Here is a 22124-nt window from a genome sequence, read left to right as displayed (position 1 = left end):
GTGCATCCTGGAAGGAAAGAGACGGACGTGAATCAGTATATCTGTCAGGAGCTTTTATACTTTCTCTATTTCTGAGAGTATCTCCTTTAGGAGTTCTCTGGATGTGGAGAATCTGCTCTCTTATTTCGTCTTTTTTTAAATTGTTTCTGTTTATCCCAGCGCAGTATTTTCCTGTGCTTGTTTACTACCTTAGGGGTGGTACATTCTATTTCAAGCTTCTTCGGTTTGGCTCCCAAACTATCCCGTCTTATACTAGTATAGGTATCGGAAATAACATTCGGTAGTTCTCTCTCCTGGTCCAAATGTGGAATCTCTTGGAGACGCTGGCGTATCGCCATTGCTACCGCTTCCCTTTTAATGTTACTGAGTATTATTGAGGAGACTGTGTCAAAACTACGCATTAATTTCATCCCCAAATCTAGGGTTGGTGCAGCCCGTGTTAATTCTGTATTTGTTTTAATACTTCCGGTAAATTGGCAAGTGCTGGGGTACCATGTGTGGTAGTGTATATTGCAGCGAAGACTGTAACCCATGTGGCGCAGCCATCCAGTAAGGGAACCATCCTGAAAGACAAGCATTTAGTGAGAATTCTATGTTTCTCCTGTGGTCTCGTATGGGGAAACACAGCTTCGAGCTGATTTGTTTTCTGGGCTATCCAGAACTGTAGTTTCTGACGCTATGTCGCTACTTTACCCATAATGGTATGTACTCTTTGTAGATTAATCCCGGTAGCCAATTGGTATCCAGCAGGTGCTGGTGGTGCTGGACGCGCTGGTGTAGTGTTGTGTGCAAGGCTCGCATTACGAACTAAACTAGTCATCTGTAAAGCGTTACTAATTCAAGATATAAGACTCTCAGGTCTGCTGCCTGCATGTTTTGTATACCTGGGTGTGGTGTGTATGTGGCAAAGATAGGCCGGCCTGCCACTACCAGACAAGTTTCTGACCCCTTGGAGTGAGAGCCTTTGTGCTCTTAGGGGTCGTGGGCAAAGTCTACTCTGGGTGGAGGGGCTTCACACCACCCCACTGTAGGAACAGCAACACTTGGCGGTGAGATTCAAAGGCTCCTGCCTTTTGTTTTGCTGCCTCAGGGTACGCCAGCTAGTGGAGATGGCTGCCCCTGGACCAGGCCACACTTTTGGCAGCAGGTCTAGCAGGAAAATTAGCAAACACCAGGGAGAGTGTCCATACCATCTGGGACCACCCCTAGGGTGGCCAGAGCAGAGGCGAACCCCTCCTGGCAGAATCCTCAATCTTGCCTGGGAGAGTTATAACCGATTGGGTTAGGAATGTGTAGCCACCCTCAGGGTCAGTAGCCATTCGCTAATGCCCTCTGACCCCTGTAATGCCTCTAAATCTAGTATTTAGGGGCACCCTCAACCCAGTTTAGGTCCCTGGTGACCTGAAAGAAGGAGAAGGACTGAAGAGCTGCACCAGCAGTAAAGACTGCAGATGACAACTGACTCGGCCCCAACCCTACCGGCTTGTCTGCAGCTTCAAGACTCCTGCTACAAAAAGCCGATGCATTCTGCAGGTCCAGCAACCTCTGCAAACCCCCAACGGACTGCCTGCCTACCCAGGGACCAATTTCTCCCAAAGACAGCAGCCCTGTCCACAAAGAAACTTCCAAGAAGGACTCCAGACCCTCTCCGGATCTGTGCATCCAGCCCACTCTCCACCTGATGCCCATGACCCGAGTCCAGGTGGCCCACTGGTCCAGAGAAGGTCCCCAGGCAATTCTGACCTCGAGTCCACTCTGGGTTGACCCCTCCTGACCAACCCGACAACGCCTGCAGCCTAAATCCAGGAACACCCCTTGACCGTGATCAGCTCCGGTGAAGTTTCCCGACGTCCAAATGAACCCCTGCACCAGTAGCCCCCTGGCCTTGAGGAACCCAACCGATGGTCCAGCAATGTCCAGTGGGCTCTCTACTTACCCGCCCAGCCATTGGTCTTCTTCAGCCAGCTCCCTGGACCAAGGAGCCTGCAGCCCTTTTGTGACCCCCAGGGATCCTCCATTGAAAAGCAATAGGGCCCAACGCTGTGTTTGCACCCTGCACCCGGCCACCCCTGTGCTGCTGAGGGTGTGTGTCTGGTACTGAGCTATGGCCCATTTGGGGCTGATGTAAACCCCCAGGCCTGTGCCCTGAAGTCCTGGGTACTTACCTGCAAGCTGTTTCTTTCTAAGTGCCCCCAGTCTCCACAGGATTCCTTTGGGCGCCTAACACTAACTTTGACCTCTGAAACCGTTCGCCCCATGTTGCTGGTGGCACACCCTTAGTTTCTTCCTAAACTTTGCCCTGTGGACACCCTAACCTCCACAGACTGGGATCCTAAGTCGAGTACTTACCTACAAACTGTGTTGATACTTTTCTTCCCCAAGGACTACATTGCATTCTATGAAAATTGCACTGTCTACTTTTGAAACTGAAAAGTATTACTTACCTGAAAACTGTTTTATCTGTGAATATCAAACAAAGTGCATTTGATACTTGAAAGTGATACATTCTTGAAACTGTACTTACCTGTGTAGGAAAGTACTCTCTTTCTTGGCACGGTTACCTGCTTTTTCTGCCTGATGTCAGTGTGCTTGACTGTGTTCACCGGGATCCTGCTAACCAGGACCCCAGTGATTATGCTATCTCTCCCAAAACTCTGTATTTCACACACAATTGGCATACTGGTGCCTCCTTGTAAGTCCCTAGTATATGGTACCTAGGTACCCAGGCCGTTGCGGTCCAAGAGATCCCTATGGGCTGCAGCATATTTTTTGCCAAGCACCCTTTCACTGCCATTTTTCACTACACCAGGTCACTTGTAAGTCACCCCTATGGCAGGCCTTCCAGCCCAGAGGGCAGGGTGCAAAGTACGTGTTTGTGAGGGCACCCTGCACTAGCGGAGGTGCCCCTCAAACTCCAGGCCCATTTTCCCAGAATTCGTGAGTGCAGGGACGTTATTTTGCAAGTGTTGTGGACATAGGTCACTACCTATATCCATCTACATAATGTTAACTCCGAACATAGGCATGTTTGGTATCAAACATGTTGGAATCATTTTGCATGCTTTTGCAAACATTGGTTGTATGATTCCATGCACTCTGGGGGCTCCTTAGAGGACCCCTAGTATTGCCATTACAGCCTTCTGAGGGTTTCCAGGCAGCCCAAGCTGCCGCCACCTCCCAGACAGGTTTCTGCCCGCCTGTTGCTCTAAAAGCTCAAGCCCAGGAGGGCAGAACAAAGGATTTATTTTTGGGAGAGGGGTGTTACACCCTTTCCATTTGGAAATAGGTGTTACAGGCTTGGGAGAGGTAACCTCCCCAAGCCACTGCAAATGATTTGAAGGGTATATTTGGTGCCCTCCTAGCATACTCCAGTCTACACCGGCTCAGGGACCCCCAGTCCCTGCTCCGGCGCGAAACTGGACAAAGTAAAGGGGAGTGACCACTCCCCTGCCCATCACCACCTCAGGGGTGGTGTTCAGAGCTCCTCCAGAGGGTCCTTAGGTGTTGCCATCTTGGAGTCAAAGTTAGCAGGGATCTCTGGGAGCATCTGAGAGGCCAGTGACAGCAAATGACGTCAGAGCCCTCCCCTGATAGGGGCTTACCTGGTTAGGTGAACAATCTTCCTTTCAGGGCTATTTAGGGTCTTTACTTTGGGTGGTTCCTCTGATTCGGATCGCAAGACTCCAGCAGGAATCCTCTGCACTCTGCACTCTCTACTTCTACTTTTTCACTGACGAAACTTCATCTGGACCCTCCAGGAACCCTACAAGCTGCAACAAAGAAGCAAGTCTCCTCCTGCAACATTGTATCTCTGGCTCCTGCCAGAAACTGCAACAGTTTCCCATTGTGCATCCTCTGAGGACAGCCCGTCTTCAGCCTGCATCAGAAGGAAGAAGGAATCTCCCTTTGGAGTGGAGTCACTCCCCTGCTTCTGCAGGCACCAACGGGCTGCGTGGATCCCCTCTCTTGCGGAGCTGTGTGGATCCTGCATCACGGATGGTAGACTGAAGTGGTCCAGACGATAGTCTCTTCCAGCTGTCCCACTTTGGTGGAGGTAAGACCTTGCCTCCCCACGCAAGACAGTACCACTGTGCACCGCATCTTTTGTAGCTGCCAAGGCTTGTTGGAATTCTTCCTCCAAGTCCTTCGTGCATCTTGTTGCTCCAGCCCCCAGCACTCTATCCTGCGACGCACAGCTGCTTGAGTAGTTCTCCAGCGGCGTGGGACCTTTGTCGTAGTGCTGCATGGGTCTCTTCTGCAACTTTCTTGTCCCTGTGCTGTGGGACTCCTGTGTGCGCTGCCTGGTCTTCTGTGGGATCTCTGAGTTGCTGAGGGCCCCCTCTAGCTCAGCCCCCGGGTAGAGTCCACTGGGTCCTTCCTAGTCCCGGACAGTGCCATTTTCCGCTAACTGCAAGCTTTTCGTGTGCCAAGGATTGTTGGCGGACTCTGACGACGCAAACCCGGCTGCAATCCTCCATCCGGCATGGGACATCACTTGCATCCTCCAGGAACCCGACTTCGTCTTCTTGGTTGCAGTGCTGACTTTTCTTCTTCACAGGTGGTTCTATGTGTGCTACTTGGATTTGGTCCCCTTCTTCCACAGGTCTTCTTGTCCAGGAATCCACTGTTGGTGTCTTGCAATCTCTTCTGGGTTTTGCATAATTATTTGTCTTGTTTCTGTGTGTGATCTGGGAAACTTACTGTGATTTACTCCTGTTTTCCTGGTCGCTGGGGTGGGTTATGTACTTACCTTTGGGCTTTTCAAACACTCCCAGCTCCCCTCTATACACTACACTTGCCTAAGTGGGGGGGCCGACTTTCGCATTCCACTTTGTTAGTATATGGTTTGTACCCCCCGTAGGCCCATTTCTAATTATTGTGATTTTCACTATTTACACTGTTTTCTAACAGTTTTAATGCCTATTTCTGCATACTAGTATATATAATTCGTGTATTACTTACCTCCTAAGGCAGTATAGTCTCTATGGTATTTTTGATATTTGTGTCACCAAAATAAAGTACCTTTATTTTTGTAACACTGAGGCCCTCATTACAACCCTGGCGGTCGGTGTTAAAGCGGTGGTAATACCACAAACAGGCCGGCGGAAAAACAAATGGAATCATGACCATGGAGGAAACTGCCAATATAGACAGCCACTTTAACACTCCGACCGCCACGGCGGTAGAAACAAACACCACAGCGGTAACCGCCAACAGACAGGCGGAAGACAATGTACCGCCCACCGTATCACAAGAGGCCTATCCGCCACCTTTTCCGGGGCGGAACCAACGCAAACAAAAACACAGCGGAAACAGTACACAGAAGGGTAAACACTCACCTCTCCACACCCCACGAGGAACCAGGACGCCATAATACAATTATGTACACCAACTACACAAGTCCAGATAGTGCACCAATCATTGTCCGTGGACCACTGTCCCAAAATGCACGGGCGAAGCCCACACTAGATACCTGACTGGAAATGGAGAGAACACTGGAGGGGCATCAGATCGAAATGAAACCGGCACCTTAGGGGGAGGGGGGCACCTCAGCCAGATGAACGCACAACGCCACTGCTCCACGAGGGGGCTCCATGCCCACTGCTTTATCCTGGGGAGTGCAAAGCCACAGTCTCTCAAGTCTCTCCAGTGGGTGGTTTGCCCACTGCTTTATCCTGGGGAGTGCAAAGCCACAGTCTCTCAAGTCTCTCTCCGGTGAGTGGTTTGTCCACTGCTTTATTCTGGGGAGTGCAAAGCCACAGTCTCTCAAGTGGATGTGATTCTCCACTGCTTCTGGAGGGGGCCTGGTGCCCACAGTACTTCATCCTGCCAAGGACTGAGGTAGTGGATGTAATTCTCCACTGGTTCTGGAAGGGGCATGGTGCCCAGAGTGCTTCATCCTGCCAAGGACTGAGGTAGTGGATGTGATTCTCCACTGGTTGTAGAGGGGGCCTGGTGCCCAGATTGCTTCATCCTGCCAAGGACTGAGGTAGTGGATGTGATGCTCCACTGGTTCTGGAGGGGGCATGGTGCCCAGAGTGCTTCAACCTGCCAAGGACTGAGGTAGTGGATGTAACTCTCCACTGGTTCTGGAGGGGTCCTGGTGCCCAGAGTGCTTCATCCTGCCAAGGACTGAGGTAGTGGATGTCATTCTCCACTGGTTCTGGAGGGGGCCTGGTGCCCAGAGTGCTTCATCCTGCCAAGGACTGAGGTAGTGGATGTGATTCACCATTGGTTCTGGAGGGGGCATGGTACCCAGAGTGCTTCATCCTACCAATGACTGAGGTAGTGGATGTGATTCTCCACTGGTTCTGGAGGGGGCCTGGTGCCCAGAGTGCTCCACGTGCAGTGTGGCCGGTACAATTAACTCACCAGGGTGTGCGTGGCACGACATTGGCGAGGTACAGGTAGCATGATACGCCATGGAGGCAGTTAAATACCCCACACTGCTGCCGCTTCGCATTCCACCTGCAGCTGCCAACAGTGATGACAGTAATGCTTCATGGAAGCTGCCCAGGGTCCCGGAACTCACCACCAGCCTCGGACGACTGACCACTGGGGATGGTGGGCATGTCAGCGGTGGTTTCACTGTCCGAGGACGTCGCAGGGCAGTTGGCGGTGCTTGCGGCGTTGTCTATCGTGGCAGTGCTGGCGGCGGTATCTGTGGTTGCGGTGCTGGCGGCGGGGTCTGTGGTGGCGGTGCTGGCAGCGGGGTCTGTGGCAGCGGGGCTAGTGGCGGGGCATGTGTCAGTACCTGCTGAGGGAGAAAGCAGGATGTCTCCTGCAGCCTCGGACGGCTGCCCACCGGGGAAGAGGCTGGGGACTGTCTCAGCGGCTGTAGACATGCCGGAGGCGGTGCAGGTGGCGGTGTTCGCTGCCGTACAGGTTGGCGTGGACGTGGACAGAAGGTGTGACACTGGTCCCTCAGTCTGTGCCACCATGCCCTCTCCTGACCTGCCCCTCTGTTTTTGCCCTTCCCCACCTTTGATGGTGGCGCAGTTGTCTTGCCACTATCCCCTTTTGTTTTCGCTGACCCCTTTGTGGCTGGTGGTTTCGGCTTCTCCCGCTGGGATGTGGGCACCTTTTTCACCAGGGCAGGTGGTGGAATGTCCTTGCCCTTGCTACGTGGCACACTGGCAGCCCTGATGGTTGGCGCACTCCATGACCCTGCAGTTGCTGGCACCACTGTGCCTGGGGATGTGGTGGCTGAGGTGCTGTGCTGGGACCTGGAAAGCCTGGGCCTAGGGGGAGGACGGGGGAGAGAGGTGTAGGGAAGAGGTCAATGTTAGCCACCAAAAGTTTTTTAGACACACTGGGATGGGTAGATGGAGGGGGTTTGGGATTGGAGGAAGATGTAGTGGTTGTAGGAGGTGTACGTCTGCTGAATTTGGGTGAAGGTGCATGGGCTGGAGGCTACTGTGAGGTGGATGGCTGTTGGGTGGGTGTGTGCCTGCGTTTGTGTACTTTGGGAGGAGGGCTCATAGACACACTAGGAGAGGACACTGGGGATGTGTGAATGGTAGTGGGGGTGGTGATTGCACCTGAGCGGTGTGTGGTGATGGAGGTAGTGGTTAAAGATGTAGTACATGCAGGTGTGAGTGGAGACGAGACTGGGAGGGAGGAGGGAGACGTGAAGGAGGGGGACACAGTGGAGGAAGTGGATGTTGGTATGTGTGCATGGGTATGTTGCTTGGGTGAGTGCCTGTGGGATGTGTGGTGCTTGTGTTTGCCTGAGCCACTCTTGTGTGTTGTTGTGTGTGCATTCTGGTCTGATGGTGTGCTTGGGATAGGCAGAGGTACAGGGGATAGGGCCTGGGTGGAGGGGAGAGGCTGGACACAGGGACAATGGCTGCCATCATTGCTGAGGCCAGAGCCTGAAATGCTCTCTGTTGGGCTGCCTGGCCAGAATGAATGCCCTCCAGGTATGCATTTGTTTGTTGCAAATGCCTCTCAACACCCTGGACGGCATTCAGAAGGAGATGCCCACCCTCCGGGTGAGCGGGCACAGGAAACTCGATGAGGGGCTGCTGGGAGGGCCGTGCTGGTGGGGGGGGTGGCGGCTATACCTGTTGATGCGGTGGGCACAGAGGGGCCCGCCACCGCAAGGGAGCACCCATCAGAAGAGGAGTCGCTGTCACTGGTCTCCGCTCCTGTCCCTGCCGTGGAGCTCCCCTCGCCCTCCGTCCCACTGGTGGCATCAGACTCCGTAGCTTCACTCTCCAGGGCCCAGTGGGATGCAGCTCCCTCCTGCTCCAGTGCCAATGTTCCTCCGCCAGATGATGCTATTGCACACAAGAACAGGGAGACCACAAAAAGGGGGAGGGGAGAGACAGAAGAAAGACATGTTCAGTGCATGCAACACCAATACCGTTGGCGGACACAACAGTGAGCAGCCCTCTGCACTACGCCATGCAATTTTAGTTCCTAGATTTTTCACATGCCCATGGGGTACGAGGCCTAAGCCTAATTGCTGCACACCTGGAATTCACAGGAGCAGTGTAGATGGCTCTTACCACTAGTGGGGTTGGGGTGCCACATAGCCTGCCTCACAAGGGACCTTGCCTACCAAGATCGCCCTGGCCTAGGGGAACCCACTGCCCACCTTCCCCGCCCAGACACCTCGTAATGCGCGCAGAGTCAGCTGAATGAGAGTGTACTCCCCCCCTTGTGGCTGCTGTGATGCCCTCAGGCGCCCATCCAACTCCGGATAGGATACTGCCAGGATCCGGAACATCAGGGGGTCATGGTGCGACGGGCACCCCTCCCACACTGGGAGGCCATCCCCAGTTGGGCCTCCGCCGTCTTCTTGCTCCAGCGGCGCAGGTCCTCCCATCTTTTACAGCAGTGGGTGCTCCATCTGTGTTAGTCCCCCAGGGTCCGGACGTCCTTGGCGATGGCACGCCAAATAGCCTTCTTCTGGTGGGTGCTGACCTAGAGGAATGGTACCGGGGAAAGGACATTACTCACCCGGCCGGACCGTCATACTCATTGCCCACCAGTTCCCATCCAGCCACACCACTCAAAGCAGGCATTGCCTATTCAGCATGCTCACAGTGTACTCACCTATTTGTCTGGAGGACTATACAGTCTAGTGGACCCCATCCACTAGTTTCTCAAACTCCTCCGAAGTGGAGGCAGGGGCCCTTTCCCCAGACACTGTTGCCATCGTCGCTTCTAGACACAGGTCACAGCAGCACTTGCAGTGTAGGTCCTCTCCTGTTGAAGGTCAGGTATCAAGTGAGTGAACAGACAGAAAATGGTGGTCACGTCCGCGGCGGTGCGTACTGTCACCGCCGGCATACATAGTCATTGGCTCCTCGGACACATAGGGCCCAATGTTAACCAATGCTGAATTGCGCTGTGGTCTTTGACAGCCCACCGCGACGGTGTACAACGCCAGCGCAGTTACCTCATATCCCCTTGTCCCACCTTACAGGTCAGGCAGCCGCCATTTCAGGGGGCCACATGGCATTAATAATAACTGCGTCACACCTATCTAGGCCTGGAATACACACAGTTACAGGCACATTGCGGATTAATAAATTTCTGCAAATTACAGTTTGTGATACCTCAGTGTTGGCTGACTCTCTGCTCCCTTTTCTTCTCCATAGGGCACGTCTGCTGGGGCAGATGATGAGATGGCGGCATCCTCCGGTGTACAGACCCCTGGTAGACCTGTCGACAATGGAAGAGAGACACATCATAGTCACATACAGACTTGATCGTGCAACAATCCAGGAACTGTGTGCCCAGTTGCAGCTATCCGCCATCCCACAGGGATATCTCCTCTAGTGCAGCTCCTGCCAGTACTCCATTTCATGGCAAGTGGTTCCTTTCAAACAACAGTGGCCATTGCATCAGGGATATCCCAGCCAATGTTCTCTAATGTGTTGTCCAGAGTGTTGTCTGCCCTGCTGAAACACATGCGCAGCTACATCGTGTTCCCTCAGGTGGAGGATTTTCCCACAGTGAAAGGTGACTTCTATGCCCTGGGACATATCCCCAACATCACTGGTGCCACTGATGGGACACATGTGGCATTAGTACCCCCACGCAGGAGTGAACAGGTGTACAAAAACCGGAAGAGCTACAATTCGATGAATGTGCAGATGGTGTGTTTGGCAGGCCAGTACATCTCCCATGTGAATGCCAAGTTTCCTGGCTCAGTGCATGACGCTTACATTTTGAGGAATAGCAGCATCCCTTATGTGATGGGGCATCTCCAGAGGCACCGTGTGTGGCTAATAGGTGAGGCCAAGGACCCAATACAGTGTGAATAGGTGTCTGGGTATGGGGTTGTCCCTAAGGGTTAGTGTGTGTCTAACAGTTGTCCCTCGATATTTGCAGGTGACTCTGGTTACCCCAACCTGTCATGGCTACTGACCCCAGTGAGGAATCCCAGGAAAAGGGCAGATGAACGCTACAATGAGGCACATGGTCGAACTAGGAGGGTGATTGAACGCACCTTTGGCCTCCTGAAGGCCAGATTCCGGTGCCTCCATATGACAGGTGGTTCCCTCTACTACTCACCAAAGAAGGTGTGCCAGATCATCGTGGCCTGCTGTATGATGCACAGCCTGGCTTTGCGACAGCAGGTGCCTTTTCTGCAGGAGTATGGGCCAGCTGGTGGTGTTGTGGCAGCTGTAGAGCCTGTGGACAGTGAAGAAGAGGAGGCAGAAGAAGAGGATATCATAATCATGCAATACTTCCAGTGAGACACAAGTAAGAAGATGTCACTGCCTCCCACATCTCAAACAATTGTTGGAGCTAGCATAAGTCTGTCATTTTCACTCAGTGTATGGACCCTGACTTGTCACTTTGCCTTTCCATTTCACAGATGTGGATCCCACTTTGTGCCCTCTGCTATATTTCCTCCTGGCCTACAGCTGTGTTACATCGGTATGTGCACAAGTAAATTGACATTGCTATATTCCATGGTTATTACAATTACACATTTGTGAAAGCACAGACTGACTCCAGATTGTTTTGTGATTGAAGTGTGTTTATTTCTGTGCTAATTGGAGGGGGTTGTAAAATGGGCTGGGGGGATGGTGGAGTGATGTCCATGACAGAGTCCAGCCAATTTGTTTCACAGGTGAATTGTCCAAAGGGGCATAGGAAGTGGAGCAATGGAAGTTTAAGGATGGACAGGGTGACAAAGTGGGACAGAAGGGTGACATTCAGGGGGTCCTATTTCCTGGGGGAGTCTTGGCAATGTTCTCTGTCTTGTTCCTTGATCTCAGGGACCGTTTGCGGGGTGGTTCTCCATCTGCAGGGGGTGGGGTGCTGGTGTTGTGTTCCTGTGGCGGTGCCTCCTGTCCAGCAGCGCCGGCGGAGGTGGAGGGCTGTTCATCGTCCAGGCTAGTGTAAGGGGCCCCTTGTTGTGCCACTGTGTCCCTCCTGGTGTTGACAAGGTCTTACAGCACCCCTGCAATGGTGACCAGGGTGTTGTTAATTGACTTCAAGTCCTCCCTGATCCCAAGGTAGTGTTCCTACTGCAGCCGCTGGGTCTCCTGAAACTTGGCCAGTACCGTTGCCATCGTCTCCTGGGAATGATGGTAAGCTCCCATGATGTTGGAGAGGGCCTCGTGGAGAGTGGGTTCCCTGGGCCTGTCCTCCCCCTGTCGCAAGCTGTCCTCCCAGCTTCCCTGTTGTCCTGTGCCTCTGTCCTCTGAACCGTGTGCCCACTGCCACTGCCCCCAGGTCCCTGATTGTCCTGTGTTAGTGGGGTTGCCTGGGTTCCCTGTAGAGGTGGACACACTGTTGATTGACATGCCCTGGAGACAGAGGGCTGGGCCCGCTGGGTGGGTGCTGTGCTAGTGATTCCTGAGGGGGGAGGCTCCGTGGTGGCTTGTGACTGTGTCAGGGGAACCAACTGTCCCGAGGTTCCTGATGGCCGGGCTGGTCATACTGATCCAGTTGTGCAGAGCTGCTGTCATCACTGTGGGTCTCTTCTGTGGGGGGACTGGATATGTCTGGCAGCTCCAGGGTAGGGGTCCTGTGTGCAATGGCTGAGTGACCCTCTACTCCAGTGCTTGCATTCTTGGCTTGGTCCTTGTGTGATAGTTGGTTTGGGGTCTGTGTGGGTATCTGTACTGGTCATGCTTTGGTGATGGGTGGCCATGCATTGGTGTTACATGCAGGGCTTGTTTTTGGGATGTGTGGGTTGTGTTGGTGGGGTATCTGTGGGTTGTTGGGGTGATGGGTGTGGGGGTAAGGGTGGGGTATGTGATGGCATGCAGGTAGGGTGGGGGATAAAGTAGTAAGGATTTGCCTTACCAGAGTCCAGTCCTCCTGCTAGGCCCTCAGGATTCAGTATTGTCAAGACTTGCTCCTCCCATGTTGTTAGTTGTGGGGGAGGAGGTGGGGGTCCACCGCCAGTCCTCTGTGCTGCAATCTGGTGTCTGGAGACCACAGAACGCACCTTCCCCCGTAGGTCATTCCACCTCTTCCTGATGTCATCTCTAGTTCTTGGATGCTGTCCCCCTGTGTTGACCCTGTCGACAATTCTCCGCCATAGCTCCATCTTCCTTGCAATGAATGTCTGCTGCACCTGTGATCTGAATAGCTTTGGCTCTACCCGGACGATTTCCTCCACCATGACCCTGAACTCCTTCTCAGAGAACCTGTGGTGTCTTTGAGGTGGCATGATGTGGTGAGGGGATGTGTTGTTGTGTGTTGTTTGAGGTGCGTGGATGTTGTGTAAGTGATAATGTTGTGTGTCTGTGGATGCTGGTGTTGTTTAAGGTAGTGTCTCTCTCTGGCCTGCTTTCAAATTTCTGGTAGTAAGGGTTTGTGGGTAATTTGGACGGGTGTTTTATATTGGATTGGGTGTGTGGGTGTGGTGTGTGTATGTGTATCAGGTGTGTGTATTTTGAATCGTCCAATGTGGTGGTGTTTTGTATATGTGTGTGTATTTTGAGCGCAGCAGGGTGTACCGCAAATGGTTTACCGCAGTTGAAAGTCCGCCGCGTTGATTCGTGGGTCGTGATAGTGTGGGCGTATTCTTGTTGGCGTGACGGTGTCTGTTTTGATATCGCCAGTTTATCACTGACCTTTGGAGTGGTGGACTTGTGTGGGTGTCTGTATTGTGGCGGATTCCGAGCTGTGGGTCGTAATACCTGTAGCGGAATTCCGCAGCCGCAGCGGTATGTTGGCGGTCTTCTGCACAGCGGTAAGCGGGATTTACCGCCAGGGTTGTAATGAGGGCCTGAGTGTTTTCTTTCATGTACGTAAGTACTGTGTGACTCAGTGGTATTATATGAGCTTTGCATGTCTCCTAGATAAGCCTTGGTTGCTCATCCACAGCTACCTCTAGAGAGCCTGGCTTCTAGACACTGACTACACATCACTATTAAGGGATAATTGGACCTGGTATACGGTGTAAGTACCATAGGTACCCACCACACACCATGCCAGCCTCCTACAACCTGCAACAAAGATCCTCTTGGTTCTAGCAATAAAGTAACAAAGTATTATTTTGATACATAAATATTGGCCTGGAGTTCGTCATTGAGTGTATGCCTCATTTCTTGACTGTGTGTACAACAAATGCTTTGCACTACCCTCTGATAAGCCTAACTTCTCAACCACACTACCACAAAAGAGAGCATTAGAATTATCTACTTTAGCCTCTGGGGATCCACTGGACTCTGTGCACACTATACCTTACTTTGGTATAGTATATACGGAGCCAGCTTCCTACACTGACATTTAATATCAAGTTCTAAACAGCTACGTGCAGCACCAAAAAGACTACCCTCCTAGGAGTCTTCATCCAGGGGTGGAAGGACAGCAGTGAAGGCACTTTACTCTGTGATGTATTGACCAGTGTGATTAATTTTCAACTTTAGTATTTTATCACGGGTTTGACCGTTGTCATGGTTGTTGACGAGTTTGTCAACGATGTAAGCTTAAGAAAATAAGGTTTTTGTTTCTTCATCTACGATGGTGTTGTTGTCGATAGTGTAAGTACCGCTGATGAGCCGCTCAATGTTGATGGAGGCGTCGTCGTCATCATCGGTGGTGTCACATGGTTGATCGCAGTGTTATCGTTGATGGGTGCGTCTTTGTCGAAGGGAGCCCTGCCGTCGATGGCAGTGTCGACGAGAAAGTAATCCTCACAGTTGATGAAATATGTGTTCGGCTGTTTGGCAATGAAGATGCCACCACTGACACTATAATCGTGTTAGCTGTAGATGCCGTCAATGCTACTGTAACGATCATCTGTCAGCGGAGCAGATGAAGGCTTTTTAAAAGTGTGTTTCATCTAACATGGAGGCGTTGGAGGCTCAGAGGTCAACTTTTGAGAGCTTGAAGCAGTCTTCTCCTCCTTATGTCTTGAAGGGAGGCCACTCTTATGATGGGACATGGATGGATTGTGGTGTTTGTGGGAAGCCAAGTCTTAGAAGACTTCTTGGACACCTTTGTAGCTAGTTCATCAGAAGAATGAGCTGTCGACACATCTTTAGGTCTTTTAAGAGGCGTCTTCTGAGAGGCTATAGATGAGATATCACTCTCATCATCAGAGACAGGATTCTCTCTGGTTTTTAGTTTCTGGAGCCTTAGAAGGAGTCGTCCTTCACGCTCCTTTAGAGTCTTAGTCGAAAATGTATGACATACATTTCAGTCCTTGGTTTTATGGACAGGACAGAGACAATATATACAATCTTGATGAGGGTCATCTCCGTGGAGCCTCTTCTTTCTGCAAGTGCCACAGGGTCTGAAGAGTCATTTGTTAGGTGTGTCTGACATATCAACAAGTCAGTTTGAGACACCAAAAATAACAGAGTTCCTAATGTCCAGGGTAAATCTGTGAGATGTTGTTGAGAAAATCAGCAAAAAATCAGTAGAAATCCTTTTGAAGAGTTCTGACAGAAAAAAAAACTGAGCAGAGCTCAGTAGAGACTCCCTAGCAAGACATGAGGTAGAAAATCCAAGGGACTGGAGTTTCTCTCAGGAAGGTTCCACAGGGTGGTGTCTCCTGATTGGTTGACTGTTAAGTTTAGTCCTTTTTTAAATAATGACTATGATATGGTACTAAACTAAAAGGCCTAAGGCCTCTATGTTTAAGTCATTTTATTTTACGTACAGGGTCTCCCACCTCAATAACGGGGAATTATTCAAGCATGTGAATCTATGCAAGTTTCAGTACTGGAGTAAACAACATTAGCTTCACCACCCTAATGGTCTTCTTATACAATAGGTAGGACAGGGTGTCCTAGAGCACTGCTTGTAGTGGGGTGGGACCAGTAAAAGCACACCTAGAATAATACAGCCTGCTGAGGATTAAACTCTGCTTACCAATAATCGTAGGTATCATCCCAGTTGTCAAAGTGCACCAAAAATCGATTGTCAACAACATCTGTCACTGTGGCAACACATATTAGGGATGGGTTCATCCGATCCACAGCTTCCAGTTTCATCCCAACTTGGAATCCCACGGGAGAGGTATTCTGCACAGAGAGAAAAGGAGACCATTAGAGGAAAGTTAAATGGCAGGCAAAAAGAAGTATTGTAGAGAATGGCACCTTTAGTACCAGTCTTTCTGGTGGAGCAACTGTCTATCTGCACATTGTTGAATATCCACTGCCTTGATCCAGAATCTTTTCATAGATTTCATGCAGCAGTAAGGGGTGCTGGCACAATCTCTACCCTGGAAGTAATGCCAGGGTGACATCACTGGAGCCACACAGAACCCACCCTGGTGCAACCACATCAGTTCTCATATTTTTTTCCATCCCCTGGTAGAGTGCAGTAAAGAAATCTTAACTGATACCTTCTCAGTGTGGCCTGTGACCATATTTCAGAACTTGAAGGTGTTAGGATCGGTAAGGAACCTGCAGGTAGGTAGAGTATCCACCTGAAAGAATGTTATCAGATGTAAGTAACTTTTTCTTCTGATGGAAGCTTGTACCTGCAAATTCCTCACCCACTGAATAGATTCCAAAGAAGTACCTCACCAGGTAGAGGGCTGCAAGGAGTGGTTAAATGAGGAAGATCTGGAGTACCAAGTGTGCAAAATGGCCATCCCTTCTTACCTCAGAATCCAGATATCAACGTTTGACAAAGGTGTGAAGGGAAGCCCATGTTGTTACTGAGATAGACCTCAGCCACAGGAACACCCTGGGTCAGTGCTGAAGTGGAAGATTTTTATCTGCTGATTTGGGTTTGTACTCCCACTGGCAGTTCCTTCTAAGCAAGGGTGTAGCACATCTATTTGCACAAAATAATCGATCTGGGAAGGGTCCTCTCTTGCACTATTGTTGCTTTCTGTGTACCCCCGCAAGGAGCTGGTCATCACATCTGAGCAACTTAATGCAGTCAAGGTAGAAACTCGCCACTCTTTTTAGGCCCAGTCAGTGTAGCCTCTCCTCCTCCCTGGTGGCTTGGAGTGGAGGGTAAATGATGGGGTAGAGGGGGGAACCAAAAACCACAGATAAAATGGGGTAACCGCTTTGGGAAAGTATTTTAATTTGAAAGACAATTGTCCAGAAAGAAATATGCATATAACATGCATGAAAAAAGGAGTGGGTGGAAACAAATTTGTCAGTCCCTTTAAAAACCTTATCATGATTGGGGACAGGAACAGGGATAGCTGGACTGGAAGGCAGAGAAAAGATGACTGAGCTCAGAATTAATAAGTGATGGTTCCCACAATGCAGCCTTGCTGAGCTAGCGAGAGCGTCAATCCGATGAGCTCAGACAGACAAGCCCTCAAAGGACTGACCTCGTGCTCCACACACCACACAAAAAATCTGCTCCACCTTCCAGAACAGCCTTTTAGGTGGAGGAGTGAGAAGCAGAAAGGATCTTCTCAACCACATACAGTGGCAGTTAGAAGAAGGTCACGTTCTCCTACTCAGGTAGGAGGCTCTGGACGATGGGGTGTAGAACTAACTGCACTGAATGGGCGAAGTCCTCCCTGAGAGAAAGACAGAGTGGGTAAACCAGAAGAGGTGCAGAAAGTCTGCGAACCACACCCTTGTCGGCCAGTCCGGGATGATGAGAATGACGAGAGATAGTCCTGGTGACTGTTCTTCAGCACCCGAGGAATCAAGGGTATGGGAGGAAGAAAATGAGTTACTTACCTATAACTGCAGTTATGCAGTATTGGTATCTTTCATAGATTCACATGCTTGAATCATTCCCTGTCGTCGAAAGTGGGAGTACCATGTTACCATAATAAAGCAGTATGCAAGATTTACAATAGGCTATAATGGCAGCAGTCCATCAGTTTAACAGTCTATCTACGCCCTTTTTTAAAAAAAGGACCAAACTTGCATCATGACCGATCAGGTGCTAGCACCCTCCAGAATCTTCTCAAGAGAGGCTGTGTTAGACCTGACAGCCTTAGGGTGTTCATCCCTAACTTTTTGCTTGCCTCCCTCCACTTTTTTAGATACTGTTTTGCTGGTTTTAAGACTCTGCACACTTTACCACTGCTAACCAGTGCTAACCAGTGCTAAAGTGCATATGCTCTCTCCCTTTAAACATGGTAATATTGGATCATACCCATTTGGACTATTAAGTTTACTTAAAAGTCTCTAGTAGAGTGCACTATATGTTCCCAGGGCCTGTAGATTAGATGCTACTAGTGGGCCTGCAACACTGATTGTGCCACCCAGTTAAGTAGCTCCTTAACCTTGTCTCAGGCCTGCCACTGCAAGGCCTGTGTATGCTGTTTTACTGCCAATTCGACTTGGCATTTAAAAGTACTTGCCAAGCCTGAAACTCCCCTTTTACTACAGATAAGACACCCCTAAGGTATGCCATAGGTAACCCATAGGGCAGGGTGCTGTGTAGGCAAAAGGCAGGACATGTACCTGTGTAGTTTACATGTCCTGTTAGTGTAAAACTCCTAAATTCGTTTTTACACTGCTGTGAGGCCTGCTCCCTCATAGGCTAACATTGGGGCTGCCCTCATACATTGTTTGAATGGTAGCTGCTGATCTTAAAGGACTATGAAGGTCATATTTAGTATGACCAGAATGGTGATACAAAATCCTGCTAACTGGTGAAGTTGGATTTAATATTATTATTTCAGAAATGCCACGTTTAGAAAGTGAGCATTTCTCTGCACTTACATTTTTCTGTGCCTTACAATCCACGTCTGGCTGGGTTTAGTTGACAGCTCCCTTGTGCATTCACTCAGACACACCCCAAACACAGGATACTCAGCCACACTTGCATACATCTGCATTTTGGAAGGGTCTTCCTGGTCTGGGAGGGTGGAGGGCCTGACAATTGCATGTCAAATGACAGTAGCCTGCACTCACACAAAGGACAGCCACACCCGTAACTGGGACCCTGGCAGACAGGAATGAACTGAAAGGGGACCTTGTGCACCTCTAAGCCACTCTTTGAAATCTCCCCCACATAAAAGGCCCATTTGGGTATTTAAACAGGGCCTCTGCCCCTACCAACTCAGAAACTTCCTGGAGAAGAAACCTGAACCAGAACCTGCATCCTGCCAAGAAGAACTGCCTGGCTGCCTATAGGACTCACCTCTCTGCTTTCTGTGAAGGACTACTGCCTTGCTGCTCTCTGGCTGTGGTGAAGAGGTGCTCTCCAAGGGCTTGGATAGAGCTTGCTTCCTGTTCCCTGAAGTCTCATGACCAAAAAGACTTCATCTCTACAAGAAGGACTCCTTGTGCGTCCAAATTCGACGCACAGCCTGCCAGAAACAACGCACAGCCAGCACCACAGTGAAAAGTTCACCAAACGCTGAACCGTAACAATGCAACCCGACTTTTCATTGAGAAGATCAATGCAGCGCCAACGCAGCAACTGGAAATTAGACAAACGGGCCACTGAATCAACACACAGCCAAGCCGGAATGACGCAGCCTGACTTCCAGAGAGGAATCGACGCAGCGCCTGCTGTGTAGTAGAAAATTCAACGCAATGCCCACCGAATCGACGCAGCACCTGTGACGTCGTCCTGCTAGCACAGGAAATCCACGCATCGTTCCCGGGGCATCTGAAAACCCCGCAACCCCAAGAGGATTCACGACCGAGCGCCTGAAATTGACGCACAACCGTCCCTGCATGAAAACTAAACGACTGATCGCTGTGTGCGCCCGAGAAATCGACGCACACCCCTTTGTTTCCATGCATCTCCTCCTCTGTGGTTCTTTGCAGAGATTTTCCCCTGAACCAGGTGCTTTGTGCTTGAAAGAGACTTTGTTTGCTTTTAAAAGACTTAAGACACTTTGGGGGTCATTCTGAACCTGACGGTCATGGACCGCCAGGGCCAACGACCGCGGAAGCACCGCCAACAGGCGCCGGTAAAGCCTCGGTCAGAAAAAGGAAACCAGCGGTTTCCCGCCGGTTTTCCGCTGGCCCAGGGAATCCTCCACGTCGGCGCTGCCATGGGGATTCCGACCCCCTTTCACCGCCAGAAACAGGATGGCGGGAACGGGTGTCGTGGGGCCCCTGCAGTGCCCATGCCACTGGCATGGGCACTGCAGGGGCCCCCTAACAGGGCCCCATTGAGATTTTCAGTGTCTGCTTGGCAGACACTGAAAATCGTGACGGGTGCAACTGCACCCGTCGCACACCAGCAACTCCGCCGGCTCCATTCGGAGCGGGCTTCATCGTTGCTGGTGCTTTCCCGCTGGGCGGGCGGGCGGCCTTTTGTCGGTCGCCGGCTTGCCCAGCGGGAAAGTCAGAATGACCGCCGCAGTCTTTTGACCGCGGTACGGTCTTCTGGCGGTTCCCGCCAGGCGGGCGGCGACCGCCGCCCGCGGGGGTCAGAATGACCCCCTTTATATCGCTTTTACAGAGATATCTGAACATATACTTATTGCATTTTATTCGTTTTGACCTGCATCTTATCAGATAAATATTATATATTTTTTCTAAAGACTGTGTGGTGTTTTTTTGTGGTGCTATATTGTGTTATTGTATGATTTATTGCACCAATACTTTACACATTGCCTTCTATGTTAAGCTTGACTCCTCAGTGCCAAGCTACCAGAGGGTGGGCACAGGATAATTTGGATTGTGAGTGATTTACCCTGACTAAAGTGAGGGTCCTTGCTTGGACAGGGGATAACCTGACTGCCAACCAAAGACCCTGTTTCTAACAGGCTGATTCCCTCAGATTTTGTACCACTAGTGGGAATAGGATCCTTAATTATAAGGGGAGCCTCTCAAGGGAAGAGGGTGGGTCGCATGTGAATCCATGAAATATACCAATACTGGATAACTGCTGTTACAGGTAAGTAACTAATTTTCTTATCCAGTATTGGATCTTTCATAGATTCACAAACTTGAATCAGAATAGCAAGCAGTAATGTAGGCAACTGAAGTACTCTTAGCGGATTCTGGGTAAAGGCAACACATTTTCATAATAGCCATTATAACATATCCAATTATATGTATCTAGACATACATTTGAAATTGTAAGCACTCACATTTAGATCAATAAACGCTAATAGAAAATAGCGGTAATATACAGCTGACGGAAAAGCATTAGAATGAATATGAATAAACACCTCTATTTAAAGAGGCTCACCTTATTGGAATAGGTGGCATTACACATCCTGTGCCCCGGCTTAGTCACTACATTGTGTTGACTCTAGGCAGTAGTGCTGTGTGAACAAGCAGGTGCTCTTCCGTGTGGCAGCTTAGCATATTTTCTCCAGTGGGATTCCTGCGTAAAGAGCAGCTGAAGTGGATACTGCTCTTGTGGAATGTGCCTTAGATTTTCTCACCAGGAGTTTGCCAGCCTTAGAGTGGCAAAACTGTATTGTTGCTACAATCCACTGTGCTTAGTGCAGTGGAGGCAGAGCTTTAGACAATGTTTGTGGTCTAAAGTGTGGAGAGTCCTCTCAGCCAGTGTGGTAGGATTGGGAAAAAATGTCTGATAGTTTCATTAAGGTGAAATTGGGAAGAATCCTTTGGAATGAACCTCAGATTTATTCTAAAAAGGACAAATGTGTCTGTGAAGCGTAGAAAGGGCTCTAGGATCGTGAAGACCTGTATCTCACTGACTCTTCTGGTGGATGTGAGAGCGAGCAGTATAGCGACCTTCCACATGAGGAACTTCAGTTAGTCAAATGAATTGGTTTGAAAGGAGATTTCATTAATTGCGAGAGGAGCACGTTAAGATGACATTTCTGGGGAGGTGCTTGCACCAGTTGGAAAGTTTTGAATAGCCCTTTCATGAATTGCTTAATGAGTCTTATGAAGAAGAAAGATGTAGATCATGTAGAATATCTGCATCTTGAGATTGCGGTGAGGTGAACTTTATTTGATGCATGAACAAGGCCTGACTTGGCTAGTGAAAGAAGATAAGGTATGATCTGTTCGGGAGATGCTTTAAACGGGTGTAAGTTATTCTGGATTATCTCCATTCCTGATTGATGGTTAAGTTTCTGAACTCATAGAACTCAGGAGCCATGTGTGCAACTGGAGAGAGGCTGGCTCTGGGTGTAAACCTCTTGCCTGGATCCTCATTAGAAGTGTTTGTTTCTTCAGAAGACAGGTGGATTCGGTCACGAACAGGAGAATCAGCTCTGTAAACCAGTGTTTTTCTTGGCCACTTGAGGCTATCAGGGTGAGTCGACAGGGCTCTGCTTTCATCTTCTTGAGAATCCTGGGAAGTAATGGGAAGGGGTGAGAAGCGTATGCATAAATTCCAGACCATCACATCGAAAGGGCATTCCCCCATGACCCTGGAAGTGGGTATCGACTAGCGTTGAGCTGGCATTTGGCCTTCTTGTCTGTTGCAAAAAGATCCAACGCTGGCTTGTCTACTTCTAGTTCATCCATTTCCCACTTGTGGCAACTGTCCTATGTTCTGCTGAAAACGTCCACTAAAGTGTTGTTCACCCACGACACGTGTTCGGTTTGTAGAGAAAGTTTGTGAAATGTGAGCCAATACCAAATAGCTTGGGCTTCTTGAGAAAGAGATAGAGACCAGGTTTCTCCCTGTTTGTTGATGTAATACATGCTGGTTGTGTTATCTATACAGACCAGCACGGATGAGCCTGTTTGCAGTGGCAGACAACCTTGTAGTGTGCGAAATTTTGCTTTTAGTTCCAGGTGATTGATGTGCATTAGTTTTTGATGCTTGGACCATTTCCAGTGGATCTGCAGGTCGTGTATATGGTGGTC

At 50.1% G+C, this 22124-nt stretch overlaps 1 protein-coding gene across 3 annotated transcripts in view; it reads right to left on the bottom strand.

The window, feature by feature from the left end:
* L3MBTL1 (L3MBTL histone methyl-lysine binding protein 1) overlaps positions 1-22124 on the bottom strand; it is a 420932-nt gene that overhangs the window by 165741 nt on the left and 233067 nt on the right. For all 3 annotated transcript variants that reach the window (XM_069243749.1, XM_069243751.1, XM_069243750.1), the window contains one exon: positions 15304-15455. In XM_069243749.1, the coding sequence (XP_069099850.1) occupies positions 15304-15455 (152 nt within the window). The remainder of the gene's footprint in view (positions 1-15303; positions 15456-22124) is intronic.

The sequence above is a fragment of the Pleurodeles waltl genome, chromosome 7 (assembly GCF_031143425.1).
Source record: "Pleurodeles waltl isolate 20211129_DDA chromosome 7, aPleWal1.hap1.20221129, whole genome shotgun sequence".
Classification (NCBI taxonomy): Eukaryota; Metazoa; Chordata; class Amphibia; order Caudata; family Salamandridae; genus Pleurodeles; species Pleurodeles waltl.
The sequence above is the reverse complement of the archived record's forward strand: the minus strand, read 5'-3'. Positions and strand labels throughout refer to the sequence as shown.